Source organism: Cibotium barometz, chromosome 64, assembly GCF_041138505.1.
Source record: "Cibotium barometz isolate CiBa-2024 chromosome 64, ASM4113850v1, whole genome shotgun sequence".
Classification (NCBI taxonomy): Eukaryota; Viridiplantae; Streptophyta; class Polypodiopsida; order Cyatheales; family Cibotiaceae; genus Cibotium; species Cibotium barometz.
Genome location: NC_141109.1, coordinates 10,326,194 through 10,351,780, shown reverse-complemented (window position 1 = coordinate 10,351,780; position 25,587 = coordinate 10,326,194). Strand labels below are relative to the sequence as shown.

The window sequence follows — 25,587 nt, the reverse complement described above, 5'->3', positions numbered from 1 at the left end:
TTCTATAGCCCAACTTATGGGCAAATTGAGTGGTTGTGCCATGTATGTTACTTGGGGGGCAGTTACTTGGCTTTCCCAATCTGATCCGCAACTTTTCTACGAGGGTAGTAATACAAACACTGCTATTTTCATTCGTAAAGATATTGCCCAACATGGTTTGTTGTAGGACGTCCCTCACGTTATACACCCCCCAGACAGAGCAATGATACCAGTTGGGAGATTGTTGCCAGTATTACAGCATGGCAGATTTGGAGAGCTAGATGCACGGAGGCAATTGAGGGTGTCCAAAGTTTTTAAGTCTCAGTGCATCAGCACATGATGCTCCTCAGTGGGGCTGAGACCACCTTACATATTGGGGTGATTCTATTCTATTCCGGCTTATAGCCGTAAATGTTGTATGTTTTTTCCATACTTAATTCATACTTAATAGAAGTCTCTTCTTTGGGAAAAAAAACCACTTTTCATACGAATATTAGAAACAGGCAACACAGAAACAATCTTTGATTGAGTGGAAGACCATTTTTCTATATACATTGCAAGTGTTTCTTCCACCAACTTTAAGGTTTATTCGGAACCCTTAAATGATTTGCATGCTCCATGTATCCATGGCCGTGGAAGTAAATGGTGGTAAATGGAGGTTGCGGTAATCATATGCAATCATAATTTGCTTCCATCAAGATGTTGGAAAGCCCAATCATGCATTCTATCATGCGGATCTAAACGGGGCACTGGTTCAAGAGGATGCCACATATCTCTGAGCTTTCTCCATAGTGGCCTATGATGCATACCAAGCCCATATACTCGGAGCTGATGTTGTTCCCATGTTTTTATGTTCTTAGTATTCCATGACGAGTTTCCATGGGCAGTTTTGTATCACCCCAGTGAGATAGCTATATTTATGTTTTCATTCTGTTTTATTTTCCATTCCATGATGAGATATGCCATGGACATTATTGTACCACTTTGGTCTCATAGGTCCATTGGGTCTTTAGTAGACGCTTAATATATATCTTTCTTTCTCTCTCTCTCTCTCTCTCTCTCTCTCTCACACACACACACACACACACAGGACAGACATAAACAACATTACGAGCAAAAAGCACGAGGGAGTGTCACTTGAAATTTTAAAGTTTTGACATTGAGGAACCCACCCACACGTTGGAGGATCCCTGACTGCTGCTGGCCAACTTGACTTGAGAAAGCCACCATTTCCTGGAATCATCACAGAATTTTACCCTCAGAGAGCTTCCATGCTTTCCACTCATCAATGCACCTCACCATACAATCCAAGAGGAGTATCAGCATCAACATGCCCCATGAATTGCCCCTTTCATTACATCAACAAGCCCACAAGCCAATCAAGAACATATCACCATAACATGCCCATGATTACATCACCAACCATGCACCATCATAAACCATGCATTGTGCTACAATCAGCTCTTGTAGAACCCGCTTGTTGGCAACCAATTCTTGTCATCTTTCATGAACCACACACTGATTTGCCCTGAATACTTCTGTCGACAACTGCCTCAAAACCAAAGATTCAAGCCTCTTAGCCCCAGGTCCAGGCTTGAGTATGTTAGGATCCCCTGATACAGCACATGGATCTCCCCACTGATAAGAACCTATGCACCAGCCACCAGGTGTAATATCGTCATTTTTCCTGCCGAGAAGCTCTTTGTCTATCTTATCTAGCACTGGATCATCAGCTCTAAATTTCCTAGCAAAAGCTGCTCCACTTGCAGTCATGTTTACAAAATGCTCAGGGCTTAGAGTGATTGGGTGCTGCTTTGGTGGAGTATCCCACAGTATATAATGCAAGTCGTGATTCACGGTTGTGTTCCGAAACTTCTGTGTGTTGCACAGGACTGTGTGAAAGTAGCCTTCTGGAGAGGACACAAAGTTGGCATAATACATCAACAAGGTCCTGGGTAGGTTATCCAACCCAAAGATGCAGTGCTCGATGAAACTTCTTGTGAGGGCCATCCAAGCTGATCCTGCAGCAAAGAATGACAGCTTCAGTCCTTTCCAATCAGTCCCTATGGCATAATTTTATCCACTCACGCGCGTGCACGTATGCACTTGCACACATGCGTGCGCGCACACAAACATGTAATATAAATACGTATAATAGCAGTACTCGAAATATATCAGACTAACATCCTTTTTCATATTGTACCCCAAGTATCAGTATCGAAAGTGTGGCCATATGCTGACTCACACAAAGATCTGCCATCAATCTCGTCAGCCATACACACTTTACCGTCGTTGAATGTTGCTTTGTACTCAACTTCACAACACAATGTAGCCATGGTTGCTTTTCACTCAACCATGAAATGCATGAACTCCCAAGTAAAAAGCACTTTCCACTTGCTGACTCTCCAGTGTCATAACCACCAGCCCAGTCAGAATTAATACAAGCACGCAGCTGAACCCACCCCCACCCCCACCCAACCCCACCACCCCCCCGCACACGCGCGGCATAGAATAATCCAAGTGACTGAGTGCTCTCGAGATACCTGAAAATGCACTTTACAACTTGCCAATGCTTTGTCCGTGGGATGTGCATGAACTTGCCTAGTAGAGACACCCCAAACTGAATGTGTGTTGCACAAGTAAATTAGGCACCCAACAGCCTGATTGTAAACCACGGCATCAAAAAGCTCACTTGAATCTTAAGTGCTAAGCCTAGAACCAGGTTCTGCAGGACAATCTTCCAAATTGAACCTCTTGAGCAGCCCTCTTACTACAACATAACGATGTCATCATCTTGCTGTATAAACTGAATGCCTGCATCTCAAATGAAGATAGCCTAATTTTTTCCTCATTAGTCCTTGTAAGTAGCATGTCATCTACATACAAAATGATGACCACCAAATCTGAATTTTCTTTCTTGACATAAAAGTGTGCTCTCAATTGGACTATTTTGAAAGCCTTGGCTGTCCAAATATGCATGTATTTTCTCATACCAAGCTCATGGAGCTTGTTTCAAACCACACAATGCTTCCTTTAATCAACAAACTTTAATTTCCTTGCCAAGAACCACAAAACAATGGGCTGATTTACATACACTTCCTCATGAAAATCCCCATTAAGAAAGGCTATCTTTATGTCCAGACTCCAGTCATGCACTTTCCATCCCATATGAGCTGCCAATGCAATCATAGATCTGATGGTAGTCATCTTGGAAGTGGGTGCATCATAGTCAATCTCCTTTTATTGGGAGTAACCCTTCGCAACAAGTCAAGCCTTATATCAATAAATAGATCCATCCGACTTTCTCTTCACTTTGTAAACCCACTGTGCCAATCACATTCTAACCATTAGGCAACACTACAACGACCAGATCTCATGTTGCATGCGCGGAAGCCTTCTTCTATGATCCAGCCCTAAGCCTGATTATGGAACACCTGCAGATGCTTAATGAAATGATTAGATAGAGAAGAGAGTGAGAGAGAGAGAGAGGGTTGTTGGTATTCAGTATATCTGACTTTACAACTTCATGAGGCCTTTGGCCTGCCCAAAAAGGTGGCTGATGCACTTCTACTACCTACATGATGATCTAAGCCCAAAAGAGGGAATAGATGATTTCTACAAATGATGCCTAATGCTTATATAGGCTTGGGTAGAGTTGGTCGGCCGAATGTAGGGGCTGTTGGCCTGTTTATATGTCCAGGACCTGATAAATTCAGCATTAAATGTTCACACGTGTGACCTTGATACTGTTCATGCTGTCCATACTCCTGCCGACTGCTCATAAGACCATATCCTAGCCTTGCGAATGCCCTAAATGCTGTCTAAACCATGGAATATGCTGAGATTTATGACATGGCACGGGCGTGCACATGACATCCCCTCTTGCTAAACTTGATGATGGGGTGGATACTTTGTCATCCTTCCGTCCTCCCTGGACTTCTGACTTTGACTTACTACTCTAACAGAACACACGGTCCACTTTTGAACTCCACTTCAAGTCTTGATGAAGAACTGAGCATCTGTTCCACTATTGTCCCCATGCCTTTCCCTTAACACAATAGCGGGTCACTTGCCGGAACTGATCATGTCTGTTGCTAGGCCTTTGGAACTGCTCTGAGAGCTAACTGATGTACTGGTTTTGAGTACATACTCCCAAAGGAATGTTTTCCTCCGCTTTACTTGTTGCAGATGTCACATGCACAGAATCTCTGTGTCTTCTTATAGCCCTAAACACCTTTCATAGGAACATCTTGATGTAAAATGCAAAGAAGAGATGGAGAAAAGAAAAAGAGAGAGCTGTATTTTCAGTATATTCATGTAGTACAAAAAGGTACATAACTTTGGTAGCCATAGGCATGCCCTTGAAAAGGTAGTCTTGACTCCAAAGAGTCCTAATCTATGATCCAATCCCCACAAGGAATGAATGATTTAAACAATGCTTGGTTGAGCCTTTATACAAGCCTTCGGACAACGGGGTGGGAATCACATGATGATATGGGGAAGAGAGACTTCTCCTCCGGCTGGCCGCTCTCTGAGGGGGGGGGGGGGGGGGGGCGAACAACCACACAAGTGGTCGGGGTCACCGCCTTTATCTATGAGAAAAGGGCCAGGCCTCAGAGTCTCAAGAAAGCTTCCCGCCGCTTCCGCATGCGATCAGAACTTCCCTGAAGCTTCCCCCACTGACCGCTAGGGGTATGAATGATGTCGAGCCAAATGCTTCTGATGGACTCAGCGGGCAGAGTATGGGTACCCTTGATGGCCTCGCTCCATCTAGCTCGCCAAATGTGCCAGGCTGTAATGTTGCTGCAAATCTCCCATCTCTGGCATGAGCCTGGTCGCCAGTGATCTGTAGGTGGGGCTAGGACTAGTACTGCCGAAATACTATGGTGAGGGCTAGCCCTCCCCCATCCACCTCATAAGCCCTGATCAACTCATCCTTTGTGGCCCAAGCAATAGTGCCCCATGTAATGATCCGGGTTGAGGCCTTGTCCATATAGAAGATGCGGAGAATCCACTGCCATATCTGCTGAGCCTTCAGACAATCCCAAAGACAATGTCGTTGAGACTCCTGAGAGGGTGGCCGCACCGCGAGCAACTGCCTCCCTCCAACTGCCCGCCAAGTGCCAACCACCAAGCTCCTGTGTGCCATCAGCCAACGAAAGAGGGTGATCTTTCTAGGCTGGAAACTGTCCCATAGCCTCTTCCAAAAATCTAAAAGGAAACACTGTGAGAGGCCCTATGACTGCCAATGTGTTGCTGCTGCCGAGGTGCCATCAATCTCTGGCAACTAGATCCTGCGGCCTAGCCATGCAGTATATGCAAAGAAAGGGGCATCCAGAGTCTCCTCCGCATCAGCGGGGTCATGCCAAGTCCAATCTTCCGGGTCCCACTGTAGGCACGTGAGAGGTTGGCACTCTCATATCCATAGTCGCCAAGATCTCTCCTTGGCCACCTTGGCCGGCGGTGGGTCTATGTGCGGCTCCCATGTCCGAAAGCCAATCACCCTCACTCTCTGTAAGGTGCAGCCCCTGAAGTCCACTAAGGGAAGCTCATATCTCTCTAGTTTGCCATGGGATCCAATAGAAAAAGTGAGCAAACCACTGCCCTCATCTGCTCCATGGACCGCCACGAGAATATCATGTCTCGTAAACACACCTAGCCACATTGGGGGGTCATGTCTAGGATGGGAGTCAGCCACTCCTGAGGGATAGCTGAGTAGATGTCCATGATGAGCCTATCTCTACCCTGGATCCGTGTCAGGCCTCTCTCCTGCACCTCTGGGTTAACTGCTTGTGTGCAATCCAATCTCCAAGAGACCTGGCGGGTCCTATGCTCAAGGCGCCCCATGATACATGCGGTCGGGCTCCTAACATGTGGCCACTGCATAGTCACAGGGGATGGAAGGGACGGACGGTTGGAACGGAGGGACGCCGAGTCGGGACGGATCAATAACGGGGACGGCAAGGGATGGTCAGACGTCCCCCTGGAGGCGTCCCTCACAAGGGGCAGGGAAGGGGATGGCGGCAGGAATGGGGACGGCGCTGTGGGGGGACAGTAGGGAACCGTTGCGTGCAGTCCGACTTTTTTTTTTTGCCCGTTTCTAGTCATTTGCCTCGGCTGTTTCTAGCCGTTTATGGCTGTTTGGGGATGCCTTGAGCCTTGAGGCTTGGCCTTTGAGGCTTGGCCCTTGATTGCGCCTTGGTTCTTGGCCCTTGCCTCTCTCTTGCCTTTGCCTTTAGGATTGGGACCTTGGGCCTTGAGGCTTGGCCCTTGCCTCTCTCTCTCTCTCTCTCTTGCCCTTGCCTCTCTCTCTTGCCTATCTAATATCTATATAAGAACAAGACTACAAGGCTACAAGCACACACACACCCCTTCAAGTTTTCAACTTTCAAGGCTTCAAACTTCAAGCCACTCTGAAAACACCTACAAAGGGCGGGCACACCCACAACAGAGACCCTGGTGTCTGATAAAGACAGGAGATGACTTCTAACACTGGATACATCATCAAGATTCAAGGGTACAAAGTAAAATGAAATGAACTGAAATGAACCGGTAGTATAGAGAGAGCTCCAAAAGTGGGTATAAAAAACATCATCATCCTAGTGTGTTTGAAGTTTGAACTTCGGGTCTTGAGAAAGGCTTAAGGGAGGGAGGGAGAGAGAGAGTGTGTGTGAGAGGGGCTGCCTTGGGCCCTTAAAGCCCCGTCTAAAGACTCAAACCAGCAATAAATAAATAAATAAATAAAATAATTTATTTATTTATTTTTGGTTGACGCCTCGATCAAGCAATCGTACGCCTCACTATTAGAGGTGCGCCTCGTAACAACTATGCCTGTGACTATGCTTACCAAGCCCTATGGGCCGGCCAATAGGCTGGCCCATGTACCAAGATAACTATATGCTGTAACATGCACTATATATGCATCTAATGGACTGACTTTTACCATGCCTAACCTCAGATGACCTAAATGCTTGTTCTCCAAATGGGTTAAGGGACTAACCTTGACATCTAAGGCTGGGAGACTGACCTACGTAGCTCGTGCCTGACATGTCCCGGCTAGGGCTCACAATGAGGTCATGGAATATGACAAATCTTCCTAAAAAGGTACTAAACATCTGTATAAGTATAGCATTGTTGATGAGCTAGTGTGTCACACTGCACCTCAGTGCATGGTGCATGTGACATCCCATGTATGGTTTTTCAAAATAGAGTTATACTCTTCCTACATGGCTGTCATCCACTACTCATGCTCTTTTGTTTCCTCAAATGAAGCAGGCTCATCCATGTCACCCAGACTACTCATACATGCATAAGCTGCATGCTAAGAACTTGATGCACTCCTTAATTCAGCCTGTGTTCTTTCTGTGAGTGGTGCTCTTTTGCAAGGTACGGAGCGGCCAATGCTCATCTTTTACAGCCTCTTCTACATCTTCAGATGTTGCAGGCTGATCCAAAGGTCTAATATCCCATCTTTCTTGAGACAAATGATGCTCAACAGGTGGCGGATCTGATCTCCCATTGATAGACAAGGGTAATAGCCCATCAAATATGTCATGTGGGCTTAGATTCAAGTTTTTGTTGCATCTAACATGGCCTGAAATAAATTTTCAGCAAATACCACATCTCTACTCACAAAAATCTTGTGGGTGATTGGGTTGTAGAAATGGTAGCCTTTACTTTCGCTACTGTAACCCACAAAACTCACTTCACCGCTTTGCCATCCAAGCTTAGTTCTCAGCTCTTGTGCCACATGAGCATAGGCTAAGCATCCAAAAACTTTCATGTAGTTGACATTGGGCTTTCTTTTGTGCCAAGCCTCATACGGCATAATGGTCTTTAATGCTTTGGTAAAGCATCTGTTAAGAACATATGTTGCGCAAATGATAGCTTCCATCCAGAATTTGTGTGGCAACTTCTATCCTTTAACCATGCATCTTGCCATCTGAAAGAGATACAGGTTGGGATATGCAACCGATCTCTCAAAACCAATCCGAACAAAGAAGAAATCAATCTTCTGATTCCAAGCCCTGGGAGCCTGCTTAAGACCATACAAGGCCTTACGTAACCTGTAAACCATCCCTTCTGATCCTGGAACAACAAAGCCTGGAGGCTGCTCAACATACACCTTCTCCTGCAGGTCACCATTAAGGAACACAGATTTTACATCCATTTGATACACTGGCCACCTTTGAGAAGAAGCAAGGGCAAGAACGGTCCGAATCGTGGTCATCCATGCTGTCGGTGCAAAGGTATCCTCGTAGTCGATGCCTAGCCGCTGAGCATAACCTTTAGCCACAAGCCTTGCTTTGTGTTTGTCCACCCACCCATCTGACGCATATTTGGTCTTAAAGACCCATTTGACACTAATGACGGACCGTTTCGACGGCCTCGGTACCAACTCCCATGTTTTGTTCTTCTCGATGGCTTCCTTCACGGAAGTGGGCTCCTTGTCCCGCATAATACGAGACATCAAAGCATAGTTTACCTGAAAAGAAGCTCCGCTGTATTGCTTTTGTCGCGGACTCTGTGCGATCTTCGAGGGCCGTCCTTTGTGGTCCACTCGGAGGGTAACTCCGTGACACCTGACTCCCGAAGGGTGTCCAACAACCACCTGGGTACTTGAACAGATCGTGGAGCCTCCTGTTGTTGCGGGGGCTCTACTCCAGCCGCGGGCTCAACCTCCTGTACTGACTGAGGTGGATCAACTGGAACAATAGTCTGGGAATCATCATCAGACTCTTCTGAATCTCCAAGAAGTGGCGACTCCTCGACAGTGGATATTGACATGCTCATCAAAGACCACATCCCGGCTGACAACAATCTCATTCATATCTGGATCATACAATATGTATCCCTTGGAAAGAGAATTATACCCCACAAATATAAGCTTGCGGGATTTGGAGTCAAGCTTCCCCCTCTGCTTCTTCGGAATATGTACATATGCATCACTCCCGAAAACACGGAAGTGTGAGACATCAGGTTTCCTGCCAAAGTACGCCTCAAACGGAGTCATATTAGGTAGTGAAGTCGTTGGAGACCGGTTGAGAGTATGGACAGCCGTTGCCACAGCCTCTCCCCAAAGTGGACGAGGAAGATCACAATGCTCCAGCATGGTCCTCGCCATCTCCACCACATTCTACAACTCCATTCTCTGAAGGCGATCTTGTATTGGCCAGTTCCCTCTTGATGCCATGATCTGCACAAAATCAGAGAAATACATTCGAGGAGAATTCACCCCCTTTGTCAACCCTGAGAGTCTTTACCTGCAATCCAGACTCTTTTTCCACCATCACGTGCCAATCCTTGAACCATGCAAAAGCTTGGTCCTTCTGTGAAAGAAAGTAGACCCACGTGAATCTGGTACAGTCATCAACAAGCAACATAAAATAGAGAGATCCTCCCACCGATGGTGTTTGTTGAGGTCCACACAAGTCAGTGTGAATCAACTCCAATGGTTTTGAAGCCCACCTGGAAGCCTGCTTCCAAAAGGATTCCCTGTGCTGCTTACCACGTATGCAAGAACTGCAACGTCCTTGCCTGCTGCCAACATCTGGCAAGCCAACCACCATCTGGTCCCGGAAAGCTCGCCGCAATGCATCCACATTTAAGTGGCCAAAACGAAAGTGCCACAGATCTTCGACCTGAGAACCTGTCAATGAGGAGAGTGCAGAGAGCTTGTAGATACCATTCTCCACACCGCCTTCCCAAACAACCTGGCCAGTCTCACGGTCCCGTAGAGCAACTGAATGCTCCTCAAATTCCACCCGAAAGTCAGTCTTGCATACTTCATGCACTGACAGAAGATGAAAACCAAGAGCAGGGACATAAAGAACACGGGAGGCATGCTTGCCCCCCCTGCCGTCGGGAATAATCTCCATCCAGCCCTTACTATGAGTCGGAATGGTAGAGTTGTCGCCAATGAAAATGCGACCTGACTGCCGTTTCAGATCCAGAAAGAAGTCACGGGACGGAGTCATGTGCCTTGAAGCACCACTGTCAAGAATCCATTCCCGGGTATCCTTTGCGGTGAAGCCAACTGCCTCCTCGCTCGAAGACGATGAAGCATCAGAGTCCATCATCTCTAAGTGCACAAATGCAAGAGTCTTTGCAGCTGAGGCTGAAGAATCAGCACTCTTCCCAGTCCGCTTAGGACACTTCCTCCAGTAGTGACCTTTCTCGCCACCATCATCACAGGACCTTTTCTGTTTCAGGCTTCTTCTCAGAAGACTTCTCCGGTGAAGCCTTCCCTTTGCCCTTGTTGTTTTTCCGGCCTTTCGGCTGTTGGCCAACTAAGGCCTCCGAACCTCCGCTGTGAGGAGGGTTCGTGAAACGTTCCTCCTGGTCTAGGACCATGGACACAAGCTCCTCCAAGGTAATGGTGCTGAGCTGCCACTAGTAATCAAAGAGGAGTAGAAAGCGGAATACTGAGGAGGCAAGTGGGACAGCAAAGTAATGGCCATATCTTCTGATGATATCTCCTTCCCAGCCTGGAGGACTTCCTACTGAAGGGCCTGCAGCTTGTTAATGTGCTCCCGCATCGTCAACGACTTCGCAAGGTTCATAACCCGCATCTGCACTTCCAAGGAAATCCTCTTCATGGGTGATACCCTATTATAAAGAGAAGCCAAGTGCTGCCATATGCCTCTGGCCAGCATCATATACTTTACGTGATTGATTAATTGTGGTGTGCAGTTGAGGAAGATAAATGACCGGACCTTGGCGTTGACATGATCCCACATCTGTGCCTGTGCCTCGCGGTCCTTCTTCATTGACAATAACTCCCCTTCCTCTGCTTCCGGCCTTGGAACCCCGATAACAATGAAATCAGCAAGGTCATATGCCTCCAGCACAGACTCCATCATCACCTTCCAGATGCTGAAATTGTTCCCGTCCAACTGACAGTCTACAGGGAACGTGGGGAGTGTTGGGATCTTCACATGCTTCTCAGCCATCTCTAACAAATCTGTCATCGCGGGGATGTAACTGAAAAGGGTGGGTGGGTGGGAAAAAAACTTTAAACCTGCAAGTGGCTGTCCGGCTACTTAGCCCACCTTCCTCTTGCTACTTCTCTTCCCGAACAGTCCAAAACAGTCCACCAATCAGCAACGCAACAATCCCCCTCTTGCTCAGAAAACTCCCAAGATCTTTCAAGAGCCTAGGGCTCTGATACCATGTCAAAATACGCAACGGAGATGATAACCAAATCTGAGACCACAAGAGCAAGTAGAGTGCAGAAAAAAAGACAGCACAAGAGAAGAAGAGAGATAGGCGTGTAACTCTTCTCTATACACAAGATCCCGCAATGAAAACTGAATACAATGAAGTGGGGGCAATGGGGCCTATTTATATGGCCCCATAACTGCAGTCGGCCAGTGTAGGGATGCCTCGCTAGCCTCACGACTGGGTCCTTCCAGTCGGTCAGCCAAGAAAAACATCCACAGCCCCAACAGAGCAGGTCGGCCAGCTCCATATGCAAATGAGTGCAGTCGGCCTGTCACCATTTGGCCACCCAAATGGTTCACTCTTGCTTTCACACTATGTACATATTGGATTGGTGTCCATGGCTTATGGAATGTGCCTATGCATGTGATTGACACGTGTCATGCTGTATAGTTGGATATGATATTCCACTGGGACTTGATGTTATTATGCCCGGAATATCTGGAGGACTTGGCTTTCCGCTGGGACTTGTGCCTTTGTGTACATGCCCGGAAACGCCTGGAGGACTTGGCTTTCCGCTGGGACTTGTGCCTTTGTGTACATGCCCGGAAACGCCTGGAGGATTGGCTTTCCACTGGGTCTGGTATCGCATATACATGCCTGGAAACGCCTGGTCTTATATGGTTTCATAAACGGAAATTTCTCATGCCAATGCTGCATTGCATAGCATCTTTATGTGCTTGCCTGCAAATGAAATTGCATGCTGTTTTCATGCCTGCATGACCTATGTGTAGTTCCGGGCTAGGGGACGCCCGCCTGTGAACCGTGCGTGTGAAACTGTTTGCTGACATGGTTGTGTGGCATGTGAACAGGTGGTAAGTATTACCCAATCTAGGCTCAAATAGCCCTTAGGACTTAGCCAATATTTATAAGTGAGTGCGTGTCTCACACACACAAACCTGCACATTAGGGTTAGGTGCAGGGTAGAGAAGCTCACACACAGAAATGAGAGAGAGAGAGAGAGCCAAAAGTGTGGTATCCACAAAATGCAAGTCAACCCTTGCATGTGTGCCACATCCATATAATATAGAACTACAAAATATTATATGTGTCCTTTCACACTTGATGTCCAAGGGAAAAAACCACATGGAAAAAAGTGCCCTTGGTTAAGCCCTGTTCACACATAGCACTACTATAAGTGAGCATATGCCTACAATCACACACTCACACACACAAACCTCCACATTAGGGTTAGGTGCAGGGTAGAGAAGCTCACACAGAGAAATGAGAGAGAGAGAGAGAGCCAAAAGTGTGGTATCCACAAAATGCAAGTCAACCCTTGCATGTGTGCCACATCCATATAATATAGAACTACAAAATATTATGTGTCCTTTCACGCTTGATGTCCAAGGGGAAAAACCACATGGGAAAAAGTGCCCTTGGTTAAGCCCTGTTCACACATAGCACTACTATAAGTGAGCATATGCCTACAAATCCCCCCTGTAGTGGAAGTGTGAACCTGTACAAGGGTAGCAGATCACTCTCTATATGAGAGTAAGCCCAAAGCTTTGCGGAAAGCTTCAAACTTTTCTCGAGGTAAAGCCTTTGTGAATAGATCTGCAACATTATCCTGTGTAGGGCAATAAGATAAACTGATCTCCCCTGCATGTAGCCTCTCTCTGACATAGTGATAATGAATCTCTATGTGCTTGGTACGTGCATGAAATACTGGATTTCGTGCCACGACCATAGCACTCTGGCTATCAGTGAGAATGGTGGTGGGTGTCTGCTGACACTCACGAAGATCAGCCAATAGTCTCCTCAACCATACACAATCTACTGTAGTTGTAAAGACTGCCCTGTACTCAGCTTCACAAGTAGATGTAGCAACAGTGGGTTGCTTTTTACTCAACCAAGATATGCATGAGCTGCCAAGAAAAAAACAATTCCCACTGGTGGATTGCCTGGTATCATAATCACCAGCCCAATCTGAATCACTGTATGCATAAAGCTGCAAGCTGCCCCCCCTGGGATAGAACAAACCAAGATCCAGGGTACCCTTAAGATATCGAAAAATGCGTTTGACTGCTTGCCAATGCTTTGTGCTTGGGCTGTGCATGAATTTGCTCAACAAAGACACCCCAAAAGATATGTCTGGCCTCGTGTTACACAAGTAAATGAGGCATCCCACTGCCTGGCTGTAAAGGCCGGCCTCAAAAGGCTCTCCAATATCATGCATAGTAAGCCGTACACCTGGTTCTACCGGAGTAGAAATGGGCTTACATTCATCCATGTGAAACCTTTTTAGCAAACTTTTTATGTACTTAGTTTGTTGCATAACAATGCCATCATCTGTATGCATAAACTGTATGCCGAGATAGTAGTGTAAAGGCCCCAAATCTGACATATCAAATTCAGCTTTCAAATCAGCTTTGAAATCTGAAATTTGTGCTTTGCTTGTACCTGTAATGAGCATGTCATCTACATACAAGATGACTATGAGAATATCGGCATCGGTTTTCTTCACATACAATGTGCTTTCAGCTGGACTATTCTCATAACCTTGGCTGGTTAGATGAGCATGTATCTTATCATACCAAGCTCTTGGAGCTTGTTTTAACCCATACAATGCTTTGTGCAACCTGCATACTTTATGTTCCTCACCAGGAACTACAAAACCAATGGGCTGATTTACATATACTTCCTCCTGTAAATCCCCATTTAAGAATGCAGTTTTGATATCCAATTGATGCACTTTCCATCCTTTATGAGCAGCCAATGCAATCACAGATCTTATTGTGGTCATTCTCGAAGTAGGAGCAAAAGTCTCTTCATAATCTATTCCCTTTTTCTGGGAGTAGCCTTTAGCCACAAGTCTTGCTTTGTACCTGTCAATAGTACCATCAGACTTTCTTTTGACTTTGTACACCCACTTTGTGCCAATTACATGCTTGCCTTTAGGCAATTCCACAAGATCCCATGTATTATTCTTCATGATAGAAGAAATTTCAGCTTGCATAGCTTGCAACCAATGCTCATTCTCATGTGCTTCTTCATAAGAAGAAGGCTCTTCTGAATCAAAGAGACCACCCATTGCGAATGCAGACTCCCCACGATGTACATTCAAAGCATGGTTGGAACTAGCCCTTGTTCTACCTGTGAGTGGAGCTGCAAGTTTGCTTTCTTGCAAAGTTTTCAGCAACCATCTTGGCACTGACTTGGCTGTGTCTATGGCTGTTTGCTCTTCCCTGACAAGATCTTCCACTTCTTCCACAGAAGGGGGCTGAATGGCTGGCTGGTCCACATGTTCTACATGTGGATTTTCTTGTGTAGGGGCTGGCTGATCTGAATCCCCCCTAATTGCAATAGGTAAAAGTCCATCAAACATGTCCTGTATGTTTGTATCATTGCTTTTATACAAGCTGACCATGGGCTGTTCTGAATTTTCAGCAAATACCACATCTCTACTCACAAAAATCCTTCGTGTAGTTGGATTATAAAGACGGTATCCTTTGCTTTCATTGCTGTAGCCCACAAAAATGCATTTAATTGCTTTGTCATCAAGCTTTGTTCGGAGTTGTTCTGGCACATGTGCATATGCCAAACACCCAAATGTACGCATATAATCCACTGTTGGCTTTCGGCTATACCAAGCCTCAAATGGTGTTATGGTTTTCAAAGCTTTTGTTGGACACCTGTTCAACACATGAGTTGCACACATTATAGCTTCCATCCAGAATTTGTGAGGCAACTTTTGTGCTTTCACCATGCATCTTGCCATCTCCATGAGAGATCTATTTTTCCTCTCAACTACACCATTCTGCTGCGGTGTGTAAGGCACAGTACATTGGTGTTTGATGCCCTTTTGAAGCATATAATCCTTGAATGCATTTGACATGTATTCTCCACCTCTATCTGAGCGAAGTGTTTGGACTTTACATGCACACATATTTTCAGCCATTGCGACAAAGTGTCGAAAGCATGTAAACACATCTTCTTTCGCTTTCAAAGGGTAAGCCCAAGCAAACCTGGAGTAGTCATCAATGAATGTGACAAAGTAAAGATGCCCCCCTATGGATGGTGTCCGCATTGGACCACATACATCACTATGTATGAGCTGTAATTTATTTTCAGCTCTAACAGCTCCATCTTTGGGGAATGGTTTCCGATGCATCTTTCCCAAAATACACCCCTCACATACATGTCTTGGCGGAGACTCAAGAGGCGGCATATTATCAACCATATGATGCTTCTGCAAAAGCATCAAACTCTGAAAATTTACATGCCCAAAACGAGCATGCCATAGCTCTGCATCATGCATAGCAGGAGTGTGGGCAGCCACTGTATTTACATCATAAGTGCGCTTGTCATAGCTGTCCAGCTTATACAAGCCTTTGTATCGTGTTCCAGAAGTGACTATTTCATAACCCTTTGATGGGTCTTTTACCAAACACTTCCCATCTTCAAATTCAACCTTTAAACCTTGGTCGTTTATGGCTGAGACGGAGAGCAGATTTTTCTTTATCCCTGGAACATACAATACATTTTTCATACATATATTGGCACCATTGGCTGCAATAAGTATGACATTACCAATTCCCTTTACTGGATATGTGGTATGATCTGCACATGATACAGTGCGGCCATTTGAAGCATAAACCAAGTGCTGAAATACATCTTTGCATGAAGTGATGTGGCTCGAAGCACCACTATCAAAATACCATGATGCATTCTGTCTGTCAGATGCAATGCAAGACATATCAGTGTCCGAAGCACTTGGTGTGTCACTAGTGCATGTGACCAAAAAAGTGTACTCTTCCTGGATTACATTAGCTGATTGCTGTGCTTTGTCATCCGAAGAGTCTGCTACTGCATTGCCTGCTTCTTTCTTTTTCTCTTTTGCAATCCTTTTCCTACATTCACTGATGTAGTGTCCAGGCTTATGGCAGTAGTGACATTTGCCCTTCTTTTTGGGCTTGTTTGTATCCCCTTTGTCAGACTTTTCACCACTAGAAGAGGGCTGTCCATGACCAGCCTTGCTAGACTGTTGTCCCCCATGCTTAAAGCTCTTTGCTTTACCCTTATCCTTGGCTGTAAATGCCTTTTCTCCACCACGGTTGCTCGATATGTTTGCTCTTGTTTGCTCTTCCTGCAAGAGTAAACCCACGAGCTCTTCAAAAGTGACGGGATCACCACCTCCTCTCATCGAGAGGTTGAGAGAGGTGTGAAAGCCCAAGTAGGAAGGCGGTAAAGAATGAAGAGTGTTGGTGACCATCTGTCTGTCTGGGATAACCTCATCAATGTTGAGCAATTGTTCCTGCAAATCTTTCACTTTGGTGAGATGATCTGCCATGGAGTCACCCTCATCCATAGAAAGAAGATCCAATTGCCTCTTCAAGTAGGCAACTCTTGCTTCGTTGCGTTCCCGATACATTGCTTCCAATGTGTCCCATGCAAGCTTCGATGTCTTGCATGAACGAATGTGCGGAATAATAGTCCTTTTTACTGAAAGGGCTATCAATGACATGGCCTGTGCATCTCTAGAGTCCCATCTTTTCTGCTCTTGTGTGGGAGCAGGATCTACATCAGGAGCTCTTTGAGCACCTCCCCTTTGAGGCGTGGCTGGCTGAATCGTATGTGGGCGTGTGTCATCACCACACACGATGCCCCAAAGCCCTTTGGCTACCAGCAAATTACGGATCATAAAACTCCAGAGGGAGTAATTAGATCCATCCAGCTTGTCCTCCTGGGTGAGCACACCAAATACATCTGTAGCATTCTGTGCCATGTCAACAAAATATATCTACAAGCAAACCAAGCACCAATGTGCACTGCCAGGCAACCGAATGTCCTGTGCAAATGTATGCCTGCAAACCAAAGCAAGTGTAAACCTGCACCAAATTGTCCAATTACACACAATGTGTATACATACGCCACAAATCGCAGCTGTAATGCCCAATTACATGCTCCAATCAGAAAATCCCCAATTTTTATGCACTCCAATCGCTTCAATGTGCATCTACTTGGCCAATTTTCACAAAAGCCCCAAATTTGTGCAAATGTAAGAGCTCCAATTTGCCAATTTTGACCTCAATTTTGAAAACCCCCAAATTTCTGCAAATAAGAGAGGTTCAATTTGCTGATTTTGACCTCAATTTCAAAAACCCCCAAATTGCAGGCAAAGCAACATGCCCAATTTTCAATTTGTCCTGAAATTCGTAAATTCCCCAAATTGCACCTGCAATTTTCCTTTCAATCTGACTTGCACAGCATTCATTGTCTGCAAAATCGGCATACGACCTGCACTGCAATGGCTGCAGATTTTGTATTTGAGTTTGATAAAAAATTTGTACAGAGAAATACCTTAAGGCAAGGGCAGCAGGCTTGAAGCAGACAAATTGAAAAAGAACTTGGGCAATGGACCAAGTCGTTGCAGGTGGCCAGTCGTTGCAGGTGGAGAAGGCGGATGAGGCGTATGGCTGTGTTCTATGGAATTGCCGTGGCAGCTCTAAGGATGCTCAGCACTGTTGCGACTGGTCTTGCAATTGATGCATATGGACCAATCACAGGTGCACGATATGCACACAGGTGCTCGTCAGGGGCCAGGTGTCGGCTGTCGGGTCCCAGCGGCAGCAGTTGTCGTGGCGGAGGGTTGTGCAGCTGTCGGGTGAGCGAGAAGCGACGAGGCGCTTCAGAGGCAGGCTCCCGGCGCTGGAGTCGGACAGGGTGTGCCGGCGGGCTGGGACCAGCGCGGATGCCTGAAGTCGACTGGTGGAGAATGGACGACGGCCGGAGCAGAAACGTCGAGCGCTGGGGAAACGCCGGTGCCTGGGGATGACGCTGGTCGGAACAGTGAGCGCTGACGGAAACGCCGGACGTGAGCAGACGGCGACTGGAACGAAACAGAACGGCAGGTCGGGACGACGTTGGCCGGCGGGTGGAGCGCTGACGGGGAGACGGAGCAGCTGTCGGACGTCGCTGTGGACAGTACAGCCGCCGGCTGGGAAGGGCAGTGCCGCCCGTGAGCTGGGCGGTGGTGGTGGGCTCCCCACTAGTGCCGCCCGTCTCTGGCGGCCGGACGGTGGAGCAACTGGACGGAACCGACGGACGGACGTCCGTCGTCGACGGAAAAACACAGTGTCGACGGAAATTCGCAGTCGACGAAATTTTGCAGTTTTTTTCAGCAGATTCTGCACAGCCACCACTCCAAGGCCAGCTTTCAGCTCTAATACCAAATGTTGGGTGTTGGACTCACACACTCACACACACAAACCTGCACATTAGGGTTAGGTGCAGGGTAGAGAAGCTCACACACAGAAATGAGAGAGAGAGAGAGAGAGCCAAAAGTGTGGTATCCACAAAATGCAAGTCAACCCTTGCATGTGTGCCACATCCATATAATATAGAACTACAAAATATTATAAAAGTGCCCTTGGTTAAGCCCTGTTCACACATAGCACTACTATAAGTGAGCATATGCCTACAGTGCGTTCCCATTTCATTAAAGTTTGGGCGCCCAAAAGTCACTTATAAATTATGACCGCTTCCAAGCTCACACTCACTGAAGTCCCGAGGCAGACAAGACTCAATGTCCAGGACCTGATCCTCCCCTTTTACTCATAAATGGGCATCTCCCCATGTCCCTTCACCTGATTGGACCCCAATTCACTTACTTATTAAGAGAAATTCGTGTTTTCTCTTCATGAGGATTTTTGGAGGCTGAAAACTCTGTTTTTCCACCATTTCTCTCCATTTCCAAGCTCTCCATAGCCATACCCAACTCATAGGGTGTTTTCCAAGCTTCCAAGAGAGTTTCCAAGTGCTAATCACTCTCCTACTCACTCCCAATGACTGAAATTCAACAAAACAGCTCTCATTTTTGCTGTAATTTCTGGTCTTTTTGCTGAAAACCCTAATTTCAGCCTTCCTTTCTCAAGTTGAACCATAGGGGAAGCTTTCCCATGGTTCCCTTCATCCTCTTGAAGACTTTTGTCGCGAAGGATTACGGCAAATCGAAGATATCAACACTTCTAAAGCTTCCAACGCGAAGGCTTCCGCTTGCAACAACTTCTATGAAGATTGGTAAGCTAATTGGACAATGTGTTGTCATTACTTATTCAGTAGAAGGGCAGGACTCCTTGTTTAGCCGCCCTGTGTAGTATTTCTCTTGTCCTATGTGCTCTTGAAGATGTTGCTACCTTGCTTGGTAGAACATAGAGCCGATGGTAGAGAATATGGGCACTGAAGTCGGGCCGGGCATCAAGGCAGCTCCTTGGTGATCTACATCAACATACCATTGTTTTCTAAATGCTGAATTTCATATGCATTGGCATGGAGGATTTGGCAATGGATGCCCGTGAAGCTATGTATTGAATTTCTCCAATAGTAATACAATTTACTCAAGGGAGGGGTCAGCCGTTCCGGCTCATTGTGTGTCTCTTGTCAATTCAGCAATTTACTTCTTGTATTTGAGCAAGTGTCCTTCAAATCTTAGTGTATTTAAGTGTATTGATTAGCATTGTGTTCAACCAAGTCACACGGCCAGCTCCAGTTGATCCTGCTAGCAAAATGGTAGCCACCCACACCACGCAAAAATGGAAAAAAATGGGAAAAAAATACGGGGGGTGAGGAAAAATGAGAAAACACCTATACAAGGCGGGCACACCCACAACAGAGGCCCTGGTGTCTGATAAAGACAAGAGATGACTTCTAACACTGTTGTGGGTGTACCCACCCAGTTTTGGTGTTTTCCCATTTTTCCTCACTCTCCATGTATTTTTTCCCATTTTTTGGGTGTGGGAGGACTGTCAGCTAATTCAGTATGCTGGCCGACTGATGGTTTGCTACCCGACCTGATCTGTAGCACTGGCCGACTGTAGGTTGGCTGGCCGACCTGATTGTTTGCTGGTCGTGGGCCTTTTGGTGCTAGTCATGAGCATATGGCTACTGTCGGCCTGTTCTGGACTGGCCGACCAGCAGCCTGGGGCCATATAACATGGCTGCTTGTCCCCCCCTTTTTTCCCACCCACGCTCCCTTCACAAGACCAAAGTAACCCCCCCGATGGCAGACTTGCTTGAGATGGCTGAGAAGCACGTGAAGATCCCTACGTTCCCCGTGGATCGACAGTTGGACGGGCCAACTACGGCATTTGGAAGGTAATGATGGAGTCTGTATTGGAGTCTTATGACTTGGCTGATTTCATTATTGTTGGTGTTCCATGGCCGGAGTTGGAGGACAAGGAGCTGTTACCCTCTACTAGGAAAGAACGGGAGGCTCAGGCACAGTTGTGGGATCGTGTCAATGCCCGTGTGCGTTCTTTCATCTTCCTAAATTACACACCACAGATGATCAACCATATAAAGCATATGACGCTGGCCAGAGGGATTTGGCAGCATTTGGCTTCTCTGTACAACAGGGTATCACCCGTGAAGAGGATCTCCTTGGAAGTTTAGATGCGGGTGATGGATCCTGCAAAGTCGTCGACGATGCGGGAGCACATCAACAAGTTGCAGGCTCTTCAGCAGGAGGTTCTTCAGGCTGGGAAGGAGATATCTTCAAAGGACATGGCCATCACTTTGCTGTCTCATCTGACCTCTTAGTACTCAGCATTTTACTCCTCTTCGATCACCAGTGGCAGACTCAGCATCATCACATGGGAGGAGCTTGTGCCTATGGTCTTGGACCAAGAAGAGTGTTTTTCGAACCCTCCACAGGGCAAAGGTACTGAGGCCTTGACTGGCCAGCGGTCGCAAGGCCAGTAAGGGCAAAGGAAAGTCTTCATAGGAGAGGTCTTCCGAGAAGGAGCCCGACGTGGATCTTGACGCCCTAAAGGCAAAGAGGACCTGTAACAATTGTGGCGAGAAAGGCCATTATTGGCGAAAATGTCCTAAACGGAACACCGAGAAGGGTGATGATTCCTCTGCAGTAACCGTGAAGACTCTAGCTTTTGTGCACTTGGAGATTATGGACACCGGCGTTTCATCTTCTTCAAGTAGGGAGGCGGCTAGACTCACCGCTAGGGACACTCGAGATTGGATTCTTGATAGTGGTGCTTCTAGGCACATGACCCCTTCCCAAGAGTTATTACAGGATCTTCGGAGGCACACAAGTCACATCCTGATTGGTGACGAGTACACTATACCTATTCATAGTGAGGGCAGGTTAGAGATCGTTCCCGATAGCAAAGGGGGGAAGCATTCCTCCCAAGTTCCTTTTGTCCCATCTCTTGGCTTTCATATGTTGTCAGTGCATGAGGTTTGCAAGACTCGTGTACGGGTGGAGTTTGAGGAGCATTTTGTTGCTCTCCGGGACAAAGCGACGGGCCAGGTTGTGTGGGAAGGCGGAGTGGAGAATGGGGTTTACAAACTCTCAGCACTCTCTCTTACAGGTTCTCAGTTTGGTGATGTGTGGCAGTTTCGTCATGACCACTTGAGTGTGGATACGCTGCAGCAGGCTTTTCGGGACCAGATGGTGGATGGCCTGCCAGATGTTGGCAGCAATAGGCAGGAACATTTCAGTTCTTGCGTTCGTTGGTCAGAGGAGCCTTTACAGGTGAACTATGCTCTGATGTCTCGTCTCAGTCGGGACAAAGAGGAAGCTCCGGATCTTGCAGTTTCTGTAGCGTACGAAAGATCTTGGACTCTGCTATGATACTAGCGGGGGAACAACGGATGGAGTCAGACTCCACGGTTGGAGTGACTCAAATTGGGGAGGAGATCCAGACACGAGGAGATTTATATCAGGCTATTGTTTCACCCTCGGCTCAGGAGCTATTTCATGGAGCAGCAAGAGGTAGCCAACTATTGCCTTGTCGTCGACAGAGGCAGAGTATCGGGCTGCTTGTGGTGCTGCTTGCCAGGTGGTGCAGTTGCAGAGGTTACTTGGCAAGATTGGGTTTCCACAGGAGAAACCCACGGTCAGGTTCCACATCCACGAGCTGAGAGGGGTTGTTAGCAATCATCTCCTGTTTGTACATTACACCAAGGCCTCTTTTGTGGGTGTGCCCGCCCAGTTTTGGTGTTTCCCCATTTTTCCTCACTCTCCATGTGTATTTCCCATTTTTTGCGTGTGGGAGGGCTGTCGGCTGATTCAGTATGCTGGCCGACTGATGGTTTGCTACCCGACCTGATCTGTAGCATTGGCCGACTGTAGGATGGCTGGCCGACCTGATTGTTTGCTGGTCGTGGGCCTTTTGGTGCTGCTTGTGAGCATATGGCTGCTGTCGGCCTGTTCTGGACTGGCCGACCAGCAGCTTGGGGCCATATAAAATGGCCCCTTGCCCCCCCACACTCTCCATTGAGTATTGTACCGGATATACTGTATATAGTGCAGAGTTCAGACAGCCACACTATCTCTCATCTGCGTTTTCTCTTCCACACACTTTTCAGCGTTTTTCCTGCTGGAGGTTCTCTTGCGTTTGCTCATCTTCATGTTGGTGTCTTGCTACGTTGTGCTCTCAGCGGATTGTCTCATATCCGCTGCGTATTCCGACTAAATCTTCCCCAAGGTAGACTTTGGGAGTGAGCCCTTTGAGTTTCCCTCACTATTGCAGGAAGGCCTTCCGTGTTTGTGCATCTTTGAACTTTAAGAGGAGTGGCCTCTCTCTAGTGGCGACTAGTGTGGTGGCAGCTACTGTCTTCGGCGGATGCAATGGCATCTGTTGATGTTGATTGGACCTTCTAGTCTTAAGTTGGCCTTTTACATCACTTTGGATCCAGAGGGAGACGTGCGAGGAAGAGGGAGATTGTTCTCCCCTGTTATCTGGATGGGGTCTTCATTGGCAATGTTAGAGTGCACACTAGATCTAGGGTGGCAACACTTGGATTGGTCATGGGTACTCCCAAAGGACCGGTCATTGTCTTCTTTGGAGGACTGGAGTTGTTCATCATGATCTAAGGCAATAGGTCAGATGTGGATAGCTCATCTGGGAGATGCGTGCAATGAGGCATGAGGGAAAAGCTTTTTCACTTCTATGGCATCATTGGTCGTGGGGCTGAGAGGGAGTGTTGCAAGCGGCGGTGGCTAACTGCGCAATGGTGCCGCATGTGGTTGAGATAGGCGCCCACGCGGACAGAGGGCAGCTCAGAGCACAAGTGAACGAAAGCAACACAGCGAGAGAACCTACGCTCTGATACCATGTTCACATTACATGGTGGTCACGAATTTAGCAGGAAGTGAGTGAGGCAGATATGCGAGAAAGAGAGCGAGAGAGAAAGATGGCGACTGTAGAGAAAGAGAGAGATTTGCATGACTCAATGATGGTTCTTGATTGATGTTTAAAACCCTTCACAAGTACATGCTTTTGTAGGCTGGTAGCCTTATCTTTTGACACATAGAAATCACACACACACTATACTAATGACACATGGGACACTTATCCTATCTTCTCATAAGAGGGTGTTCACACCTTAAGAGGTTGTTCGCACCACACACTCAGCTCCGAATCCTAACAGCACCAACATTGTGTGCAAATGAGAGAGCAAAAATTGAATTGTTTTGAGAGTGTGTTAAAGGTTCTATTATTTCAATCATTGATCATGGAATGCTGTGAATTTCAACACAGCAAACTAAAGCAATCTAGAGTTGTATATGCAAGACTGCTCCATCTTGACAAAGGCTGCAAGTTTGATGAGATATTATTGCAATCTTCTATTCAAAATACAACAAACTTCTTATGGTTTTTGCAATATACCTATGAATAACTTGAAGGCCTTGGGAAGAGGTCGACGCTGTGTGACCCAGAAAACATCACTCTTCTTGTTCATGAATAAACCTGGGTCAATTATGAGAGGCTTGGCCCTTTGAAACCTGCAAGCTTTTAAAAGGCAAATCAGGATGCTTTCGATCTAAGGTAGCCGTATTAGAAAATGAGTAGCTGATGTGATTCTCAATGTAAAGTGACTCACTCTCGCCAGCCAAGATCACTAGTGTGCTGAATGAAGTTGAGGTCCTTGGGCAAGAACGAGAAGACATGGAGCAGATCTGTTAGGATCAAGAATGTGACTTCTCAAATTTTTACTTAAGAAAACACGCATTTTGAACATCAACAATTAGGAGCAACACCCTGATTACTACTATGAACATAAAAGAGTTTAAGATGTACCATCTTGAGTAACAAGGGGGTAATCTGAGGCACTCAGATTGATGAACCAGTCCCAATGTTTGCTGTGCTTGAGCAGGATGGCTGCTCCATGAAGTGTACACGCAATCATGGAGGAGCCCTTGTAAGTAACCAGGTTGGCCCTTCCAACTACATGCACATTGCCCCCTTGATGAAAGGACGAGAACTGCTTCGCAAATTTGGCAAGCACGACCCTTTCTCTGATGGGCGCTTCGAGGTCTAAGTGCAGCAGGTAGTGGTTCCGGGGATGGTAAATGGCTTGCAGAAGCCTCTTCATGCTGTTTGCATCACCCTTGGTTCCAGAGATAAGGTAAGCTAACCTTGGGGGTATGGGCATATCAGAAAAGAGAGGAGAGGATTTGGAGAAGATGTCATCGGGATCAGCAGGTGGGTTGAGCTCGGATGCTATGATGGAGATAGGTTGGTATGTAGATGATGACGAAGATGATGATGACCATAGATTTACAATTGCTGCCATTATAAGAAGTAGGGAGGCAATGATGGTAATGAAAAGAGGGTACATCCATTTACGTTCAAGCAGGGCAAATCTCCTGGAGAAATGTGAGGTTTTCTTCATGTCTACTTAATCAAAAGCTCAGAAACTACAATTGTAGCCCACCCCACAATGGATGGAGCAGAAACCAAGTCAATTAAAGCAACACAACTTCAATTAGAGAAAAACTCACATCATTTAGAAGAGAACCCAGCTTGATAAAGCTTCAAAAACAGCAGAACCCAGATAAATTAGGGGCTAGCCCAAATCCACACTAGCATAACTCACTTCAATTAGAGTAAAACCCACATTATAGGGCTAATCACGGTTAATAAGGGTAAAAACCACATTAATGAAGCTTCAACCATGCCGTACTACAGACTTCTCACTGACCCCAAAACGGCTACAATGGCAGCCAATAAAAGTTCCACCGTCACACAGTGAGCATTTCCGGCCATATCTGCGATCAAAGCAAAGCTTGACCCTCATCACTTTAGAAAACTGTGTGGCATCGACTATCTTGATGTGGATATTTTGCGCAGTGTAAACTCTGGGGAAGGGTACAGCTCCACAAAGAGAAGAGCTTGCAGACACTGTTATTAACTAACTTACAATGCGGCTGAATCAATGGCCGCTGCAATGGATTCAAAAATCAGAGGGCACCCAAAAATAACCACCAGGCCCTGTCTGATGCAGAAAATGGCAACCCAAATGAAACGGAAGTAGTAAAGGAATTAAAAAGGATTCACACTCCACAATCTGCTTCCAAAGTTCGACCTAAAAAGGTCGACTCTCAGAAAAAAGTCAAATGAAATGCACTACTTTGAATGTGAA

General features: G+C 46.6%; 1 protein-coding gene across 4 annotated transcripts; it reads right to left on the bottom strand.

Moving 5' to 3' along the window:
• Positions 1-1,087: 1,087 nt before the first annotated feature.
• LOC147603301 (beta-glucuronosyltransferase GlcAT14A-like) lies at positions 1,088-25,587 on the bottom strand. 4 transcript variants are annotated; one of them, XM_086796735.1, is made up of 7 exons: positions 25,366-25,587; positions 25,147-25,213; positions 24,947-24,977; positions 24,243-24,811; positions 24,046-24,121; positions 23,832-23,947; positions 1,088-2,000 (listed from the first exon to the last, which is right to left on the bottom strand). In XM_086796735.1, the coding sequence occupies exons 3-7, from the start codon at positions 24,949-24,951 to the stop codon at positions 1,477-1,479; spliced, it is 1,290 nt and encodes a 429-aa protein (XP_086652861.1). In that variant the 5' UTR covers positions 24,952-24,977; positions 25,147-25,213; positions 25,366-25,587; the 3' UTR covers positions 1,088-1,476. The 4 variants fall into 4 exon arrangements, with proteins under 4 accessions (XP_086652861.1, XP_086652860.1, XP_086652859.1 ...); XM_086796734.1 differs by having other exon boundaries at positions 24,947-25,213; positions 25,366-25,586; XM_086796733.1 differs by having other exon boundaries at positions 24,243-24,977; positions 25,366-25,586.